This window comes from Marmota marmota, unplaced genomic scaffold (assembly GCF_001458135.2).
Source record: "Marmota marmota marmota unplaced genomic scaffold, marMar, whole genome shotgun sequence".
Lineage (NCBI taxonomy): Eukaryota > Metazoa > Chordata > Mammalia > Rodentia > Sciuridae > Marmota > Marmota marmota.
This window is the reverse complement of record NW_025999932.1, coordinates 35,286,086-35,295,312: the sequence shown is the minus strand read 5'-3', so window position 1 is coordinate 35,295,312 and position 9,227 is coordinate 35,286,086. Positions and strand designations below refer to the sequence as shown.

The 9,227-nt window shown below is 43.4% G+C and overlaps 1 protein-coding gene across 1 annotated transcript in view; it reads right to left on the bottom strand.

The window, feature by feature from the left end:
- The window catches only part of Atp7b (ATPase copper transporting beta), an 85,332-nt gene extending 76,352 nt beyond the window's left edge, over positions 1 to 8,980 (bottom strand). The window contains exons 1-2 of the mRNA XM_015484250.2: positions 8,752 to 8,980; positions 8,371 to 8,475 (exon numbers count right to left, since the gene is read on the bottom strand). Coding sequence (XP_015339736.1) covers positions 8,371 to 8,421 — 51 coding nt within the window. The 5' untranslated portion in view covers positions 8,422 to 8,475; positions 8,752 to 8,980. The remainder of the gene's footprint in view (positions 1 to 8,370; positions 8,476 to 8,751) is intronic.
- Between the last annotated feature and the right edge of the window lie 247 nt (positions 8,981 to 9,227).

The window sequence follows — 9,227 nt, the reverse complement described above, 5'->3', positions numbered from 1 at the left end:
TCTATTGAAGGGCATCTAGGTTGGTTCCACAGTCTTGCTATTGTGAATTGTGCTGCTATGAACATCGATGTAGCAGTGTCCCTGTAAGCATGCTCTTTTTAGGTCTTTAGGGAATAGACTGAGAAGGGGATAGCTGGGTCAAATGGTGGTTCCATTCCCAGCTTTCCAAGAAATCTCCATACTGCTTTCCAAATTGGCTGCACCAATTTGCAGTCCCACCAGCAATGTACAAGTGTACCCTTTTCCCCACATCCTCGCCAGCACTTGTTGTTGTTTGACTTCATAATGGCTGCCAATCTAACTGGAGTGAGATGGTATCTTAGGGTGGTTTTGATTTGCATTTCTCTGACTGCTAGAGATGGTGAGCATTTTTTCATGTACTTGTTGATTGATTGTATGTCCTCCTCTGAGAAGTGTCTGTTCAGGTCCTTGGCCCATTTGTTGATTGTCACCTGAGTTCTTTGCCATATTGTAAAAGCATGGTCTTTGCTTCAGTTTCCAATAAGCTAGCTCTCATTTCTGAGACCTCATCAGATGGCCTTTACTATCCACATTTCTATCAACTTTCTGATCAAGAAGATTCAAGCTCTGACAGCTCCCTTTTTCTTTTGAGCCTTCACCAGAGTCACCCTTAACACTAGGTACACAGCAAGCTACGCTTTTTCTAGCCAACTCCTCCAACTCTTCCAGCCTCCACCTGGTTCCAACTTGAGGTATTATGGAAACACTCCACTTCTCACTTCTTGGTACCAGTTTCTTAGTCTATTTGTACTCTGTAACAAAATTACAGACTGGGTGACTTATAAACAATAGAATTTTATTTCTCACAGGTGGGAAGTCAGCCTCTGGTGAGGACCACTCTCTGTTTTAAGATGGTGGTGAACAGCTGTGTCCCCCTAGAGAAAGAGCAGTGTTGGAATGGACAGGAAGGGTGAAAAGGGGCAAATCCTCCCCATCAAGCTCTTCTATAATCCTATTTGTGAAGGTTCCAATCTCATAACCAGTCGCCTCCTAAGACCACATCTTTTAAAGTAGAAGTTTCAACATGATTTTGGAAAAGACAACAACATTCAAATCATACCAAAGGACAAAATATAAGAATGGGGAAGGATACACCTTTGGCATTCATGGAAACTAAACAAGAGAGGTTTCAGGACAGTGGAGAAAGCAAAGCCAGAAGGTCATACCCTCTGCCAGGATTCTCCATCCCTTCCTTTCTACCTGTCAGGAGCCTTAATTGGCCATCTTTCTCTTCACCTCCTGTCTTTCCCTTTCTCTGCCTCTGAAGCTGTTCACTTTGCTTTTGTTTTAAAATTGCTCCAATTACCTGTGTCTCCTGCTAGCTGTTGTTCTTAGAGAGTGGGTGCACTGCCTGTGTGCATCACCAGACACAAAGACTCTTCACAGCAGAGGTGGTCATGACTGCAAAAAATCCACAAAGCACCCAAAGCCTCTGAGGAGACTGCGTAAACTGTGCTATGTACCCACAAGGACATATTACACAGCAATAAATCTTAGAAATAGGGTCTAGTGAGAAAAACTAGTCCTTTAAAACTAAACACATGATGATATCATTTTTATAAAGCTCAGACATGAGAAAACTAAACAATGTATTGTTCAGGCACTCATCTATGTGATGAAACTTTACAAAAATATAAATCTGGGTTATGAAGACTAGGGTGTGGCTAAGTGGTAGAGCACAAGCTTATCATGCATGAGGCCCCAGACTGGATCATCAAAAACAAACAAACAAACAAAAAATAAAAGTAGGGTATAACAGACACAAAATTGAGAATGGTAGTTACCTGTATAGAGGGTAATTCTGTGGGTGGTACAGAAAGACGAGGAAAGAGCAATCAGGTGGATAACATGGCATTGGTAATGCTCTGTTCCTAGGTTAGCTGAGGTACAAAGGCATTACCTCTACTGCTCTGCTTTCTAATTACATGCGGAGATATGTGTGTGTGTGTGTGTGTGTATGTATAAAATTTCTTTTATAGCCAATAAATTGATAAAAATAATAAGGGAAAAACCTTAAAGTGAATGAAGGAATGGAAACACACAAGTGCAAACTATTCTTTCCAGAAGACTCAGGAGGAAGGGAAGTGGAAAAGAAATAAAACAGCTAGCAGGAGACAAAAGATAATGGGAGCAATTTTAGAATAAAAGCAAAGTGAATGATTTCAGAGGCAGAGAAAGGGAAAGACAGGTTGAAGAGAAGGATGGCCAATAAAGGCTCCAGACAGGCAGAGAAGAAGGGATCAAGAATATTGGCAGAGGGTACGACCTTGGAAAGAAAGCAGCCTATCCTCTGATTCTAGAGAGGAGATAAAAGTAGGTTGTAAGTCTAAACAAAATTTTGGGAGAAAGTGGGTAAGACCAGGCAAAAAGTTGAAGAAAAGCATAACCAATGGTATGAATATCCTCGAGGTAAAAAGTGAAGTCACTGGTTGGGACCAGAGAAGCAGAGATTGAGTATGGGGCTTTTGCAGCTGGTGACAGTTTGAAAGAGTCACATCAAATTGGCAAAACTAAAAGGCATCAGAAGGCACAATGTGGATATATAAAACAAGAAACTGCTAGCAGTACCAACTATGTAGTTGCCTAAATTTCTAGCCAGAAAAACTATGTTCTGAAACAAAAGATGTCACAATTCCTGTCTTGTTTGCCTGGGGGTGTAGTTCAGTGGTAGAATGTGTGCTTAGCATATTCAAGGCCCTGGGTTCAATCCCTAGCAACAAAAAATAAATAAGTAAGTCACTCTCTGTTTTGCCCTCTATCTCATTGACCTTTTATTATATATATATATATACACACACACATATATATATATACACACACACACATACATACATACATATATATATATATCTTTTTTTTTAAGTTGTGGATGAACCTTTATTTACTTATTTTTATGTGGTGCTGAGAATCGAACCCAGTGTCTCACACATACTAGGCAAGTACTCTACCACTGAGCCACGACCCCAGCCCTCTCATTGACCTTTGATCTCCTCATATTTTTTCCTTTTACTTAGTTTTAAAAGAATAAATAAATAAATGACTGACATGGAGCTAGGAAGTAGCTCAGCAGTAGAATGCCTACCTAGCACAAGGGAGACTGTGGGTTTGATCTCCAGAATTTCACCTGGCTGTGATTTCAATTTTTTTCTGTAAATAAAAATGATACTTGAATCATCTAACACAGATAAATCCTAGATACCTATGCTGTGGTTATTAGCAAGCAGTAATCTGTCCCCGCGTCATAGTCATCCTTCAAAGTCAGAGGGAAATTCATGTCAGTAAAGCATTTAAAATCCAGCTCTCAGACTAGGAGTGTAGCTCAGTGGTAAAGTACTTCAGAGGTCTACAATTCTCCCATAGAAAGTAAAAGAGAAGTAACCATTTTGTAATAAGTGTGTCTATGTATACACACTATACTATATCATAGAGTAACATGTATTGAATACATTATATGTGTGAAGCCCTGGTTTCCATCCTCAGCACCACAAAGAAAAAGATAAATACATAAATGAATAAATAAGTAAAATCAAATCCAGCTCTCTCACTTCCTGAGATTATCACCCAGTTACTAAGGACCAATTGCACCCCGAGTTGTTTCTGTGAGGACTTCCCTCACTTCTATCACTCTGGACAAAGGAGGTCTAGACAACCTGCTCTTTCTCTGAGAAGGGAATTTCACAACAAATCAGGACAGAGTCCTTCTGGGGGTGTAGTTCAGTGGTAGAATGTGTCTTAGCATGCTCAAGCCCCTAGGCTCAATCCCAGGGCCTGGTATTAAACTTCTAATACTTTCAGGCTTTTCTGAGACCTTCTCTTTGGCTTTCAATGACCTCCAGCTGGTGGCCCAGCAGCTGCTTCCAGGGTTCACCCTCCTCCCCAGGGAGCCTCAGATTATTCCCCAAGCCTGAACTCTCTCTCTGAAACAAAAGATGTCACAATTCCTGTCATGTTTGCCTGGGGGTGTAGTTCAGTGGTAGAATGTGTGCTTGTTTGAGGCCCTGGGTTCAATCTCCAGCACCAAAAAATAAATAAATAAGTCACTCTCTTAATAAATAAATAAATAAGACTGTGGGGTAAAATCCAAACTCCACAGGTCTTCCATGGCCACTCTCCAGGCTTGCCAAACCCGTCAGTTCCCCTAGAGCCTCTTTTCATTTCTAACCTTCTGGGCCTTCCTATATGCCGGCTGCTCCCTAAGATACCATGCCTAGCCAATGCCTGCTCTCCTTTGGGGACCCACACAAGCATCACCTCCTCTTCAAGTTCCTAGTGTTTCAGGAGCAATAAGGAAGCCAGAGTGGCTGGAGCAAAAGGAGGAGGGAAGGGAATGCGGTAGAACATGAGGTCAGAGTTCATCATTGCTTTTAGATGGGGAAACTGAGGCAGAAGTTTACTAACTTATCCAAGGGATTTTGCTGATGAGAGGCAGTTCTAGGATTGAGTCTTAGCCGGCCTTTCTCATTTCTTCAGGAACCTATCATCTTTGGAAGATAATATTATCTTCTAAACTTGCTTGACACATAGCCAAGCCACCTGATATTGCTCTTTACAATAACGAATATAGCCAGGAATGGTGGCACACGCCTGTGATCCTTTTGTATTATTTGTACTCACAACCCTTCTGACATAATATATGTGGGGTGTTTCTTCCTACCAACCAATTCTCCAACTTCCCAAACAACAACTTGGTGACCTACATTCAATTCAGTTCCGACACTACCTGGAGCTAGCACAGACCCCAGAGGTAAGGGCTCAGCCCCACAAGTCTTCCCTCCTCTTCTGACACCAGTCAGCAAGTCTAGCGCAAACAAACTTCTGAAGGACTGGTTATAAAGTCCAATGGTCTCCAACCCTTGAGCTAGAGTAGCTCACAGAACTCAGATAAGTGCTTCACGTACTATTACCAGTTTATGATAAAGGATAAAATTCAAGAACAGGCAAAGATACTCAGCAATAAACAAGAATAAAATCATGGCATTTGCAGGTAAATAGATGGAGCTGGAGAATATAATGCTAAGTGAAGTTAGCCAATCCCAAAAAAACAAATGCTGAATGTTTTCTCTGATATAAGGAGGCTGATTCAACTTGGGGTTGTGGGGGTGGCGGGCATGGGAAGATTAGACAAACTCAGATAGGGCAGAGGGGTGGGAGGGGAAGGGGGGTAGAAAAGATGGTGGAATGAGATGGACATCATTACCCTAAGTACATGTATGAAGACACGAATGGTGTAAATATACTTTGTATAAAACCAGAGATGAAAAATTGTGCTCTATATGTGTAGTATGAATTGTAATGCATTCTGCTGTCATATATAACAAATTAGAATAAAAGATTTAAAAAAAAAAAAAAAAGAACAGGCAAAGAGAGAAATGCAGAGGGCAAGAGATGGGGGATGATGCACAGAGCTTCTATCTCTCTCCAGGCAAGCCACTCTCACAGAATCTCAATGTGCTTACCATCTGGAAGCTCTGAAACCATCGTTTAGGATTTTCATGGAGGTTCCATTCTGTAGGCATGACTGATTAAAGCATGGGGCCCCTGCTGATTAGCTCATCTCCAGTCCCTGTCACCTCCCCAGAGGTTGGGGGGTGGTGCAGAAAGTTCTTACTTCCTAATCACATGATTGGTTCCTCTGGCCATCAGTCTCCATCTGAAGCAGCTATCTAGGGGCCCATCACAGGCCACCTCATTAGCAGAAACTCAGATATGTTGAAAAGAGCTTATTTTGAATGACAAAAAAAATGTTCCTATCATTATCACTCAGGAAATTCCAAGGGTTTCAGCTCTGTCAGGAACCTAGGACAAAGATCAAATACCATTTCTTATTTTCACACTCTTGCCTTAGGACTTGGATACTTTTTGGTTTCCCAGCACAGAACACTTCCCTGAAATCTGAATCATTCAGGTCTCTGCTCAAACCTTACTTCCCCTGCAAAGCATTCTCTGGCCACGTACTTAAATAGAATCTTCCTCCCCACCTATGCCCTTTTTTTAAATGTCCCTATCATGATTTATTTTCTTCCCAGCACTTAGCAGTTCCTAAAATAACAATATTTGTTTACCCCCCTTTCTTTTCTCCATCTTCTACTAGAACATAAATTCCTTGAGGGCGGGGTCTTGCTCTTACCTGGCTCCCCAGGGCCTAGTATCCCTGACACATTAAAAAAAAAAAAAAAAAGGCTGGGACTATAGCTCAGTGGCAGAGCGCTTGCCTAGTATGTGTGAGGCACCAGCTTCTATCCTGAGGGCCACATAAAAATGAAACAAATAAAATAAAGGCATGTTGTCCATAAAAAAAATTCAGGGACTATATTCCCATTGAAGCAGGAGGATTCCTTGAGCCCAGGAATTTGAGGGCAGCCTGGGTAACATAGTGAGTCCCTATTTCTTAAAAACAAATGATGATTTGTTGAACAAATGATGATAACACAAGGATGATATCTACATTAGGGCTAGGAGTGCAGCTTAGTTGTAGAGTGTATGCTTAGCATACTCCGGGCCCTGGGTTCAAGCCCCAGCACCAAAACAACAAAAACCCCACCTACATCAAAGGGTGTTGAAAAGGTACACACAGAGGGATATAAAGTGCTTAATATAATTCCTAGCACATAGTAAGCTCAATGACATTGGCTAAGGCTATTATCAAAGGAATCCAGAAGAACATGAGGTTAACGTGGGCCAGAGCAGTTACAGAAGGTATCAAGAAGGGGGCAGATCATGTGCTTGATCTGGAAGAATGAGGCTTTGTGTTTTTTTTCCCTCTCTCTAAGTTGGGACACTGTAGAAATTGTTAAGTGTCTCCTCTGCAGAAGCCATCCCTCCCCAATGTAGGCTGTCTTCACATTCCAGATCAAATGCAGTCTCCAGGGGCTGGGAGTGTAGCTTAGTGATAAAGTACTTGTACAGCCTGTGTGAAGCACTGGGTTTGATTCTCAGCACCACATAAAAAAATAAATAAAAATAAGCCAGGCACTGTGGTGCACACCTGTAATCCCAGTGGCTTGGGAGACTGAGGCAGGAGTATCGTGAGCTCCAAGCATCTTATCAAGGTGCTAAGCAACTCAGTGAGACCCTGTCTCTAAATAAAATACAAAATAGGGTTGGGGATGTGGCTCAGTGGTTGAGAGCCCCTGAGTTCAATTCTAAGGACCCCAAAAAACAAATTAATTAAATAAAGGTATTGTGTTCATCTACAACTAAAAATAAAAGTAAAAATAAAAGAAAGAAAACCTATAAAAAATGCAGTCTTCATACCGTAAAGAATCATCTACTGATCAGCATCTCTCTGGCTTGACCATCCATTAATCCACTTTTCTTTCTTTTCTACACCAGAGACTAGATAAATTTCACTTCTAATGGTCCCTCAATAATATTGTTAAATTGATTAATTTCAGAGACCTATAGAAAAGAAGCAACCCAGGGCTGGGGATGTGGCTCAAGTGGTAGGTAGCATGCCCACCTAGCATGCATGAGGCACTGGGTTCGATTCTCAGCACCACATAAAAATGAAATAAAGATGTTGTGTCCACCTAAAACTAAAAAAAATAAATATTAAAAGAAAAGAAAAAAAGCAACCTACTCTTTGGTCCAGCAATCTAGGCTTTTGTGTCTATCCTAAAGAAATACTCAAGAGTCAGCATTAGTTCAAGTATAAAGATCATGTCCACTTGCACATGCGAATGTGTGTGTGTGTGTGTGTGTGTGTGTGTGTGTGAGAGAGAGAGAGAGAGAGAGAAGCAACCAGAATGTCCACCTGTAAGAGAGCAACAAACAACGAAGCATCTACCCTGTGCAGAGGCTAAATGAAGACAGACACTTCATAAAACAATCTCCAAAATATTGAAAAAAAAAAAGTTGGAGAATACACAGCATTTGATTTTCATTTAGGTAAACAAAATATTTGAAAATAACACACACAGAAACCTACCACACTGAACGCATTACTTACATAAACTAAAATGAATTCAAAATAGCTGCATTTAAAAAAAATCCCAGGACTTGACTATAAAGAGATCATATAACATAAAGAGATTCAGGCATTGGACTGTGACTAACTTCCCCAGGTAACTAATTTTGAACTATTAGGGCAAATCCACGCTCATTTTACTTCTCAGGCATCAGACCCCTTAACAGCATAGATTAACAGAAACGTGCTGGGTTTGCAACGTTCTCTAACACCTGTGGACAGCACGCCCTTTCTACACAGTGCTTTCCTCCCAAACCACGACCCCGCTAGCGCTGGGCTCTGGAGAGCGCTTGCTCTTCCTGGGCACCCGGAGGACAGAGGCACTGGAGGAAGAAAGCTCTCCAGGTAGATGTGTGCACACGTTGTCGGAGAAGGAAACTTACTTTCCGACTAGCCTCTTCTCTGGCTGTAATCTGTCTCTCCTGCTCAGGCATCACCCCCGCAGACACCAATTTCTTCTCAGATCCGGCCCAGAGCCCAAAGGTCACCTGGTTAGGGAAGGGCGAGAAGAGCCTGTTAAAATCCAGGAGGAAGAGGAGTGGGTGTGAGGGCTTCAGTCCGGCTCGACTCTAAGGAAACCGTCTCTTCGCTTTGAATCAGGGGATCCGCAACACCAAAACTGTAGGTTAAAATTGAGCGCCGCCGTGTCCCTAACTTGGGAGCGCAGGGATAAGAGCGCGTGGGGAGCGTGGGCCTCCGACCTTCACTCACACCCAAGCCCGCACCGCAGGGCGAAGACCTGTCCTGACTCCTTCCTAAGCTACCTCGGACCGACGCACTCAGCACTAGGTCTTCAGATCTGCGCCTGTGCTGGAGATGAAGGGCTGGCGAGTGGTGCAGTCCCGGGCCGGAGATGCAGATGCCCCGGGTTCGCCCAAGGCCTGGGGGACGGTTCGTCCTGGCGGGGTGTCGGATCAGCTCCGCTCAGCCCCCTCTCCAACTCCGCGCCTGGCTCCTGGGCTCCGCGGATCTCAAATGCAGCAATCGCTACGGGAATGGACTCTGCACTCGGAAGATTGATCCGTGAGCTGCAAGGGCCTCCCATTTGGTCGCCAACCGACCGCGGGTTTGGGACTGAGGGCAGGGGCGCCCCGGCAGGGGCTTCCAGTGGGGGAGGGGCCGAGAACCTGAGCGCCGGCTGTCCGTCAAAGGCCACGCCCCCACAGCCCACCTCCCACTACGGTGCCGCCCATGGGGGCCGGACCCGTTTGCGCCACGCCAAAATCTCGTTTACTCCTCG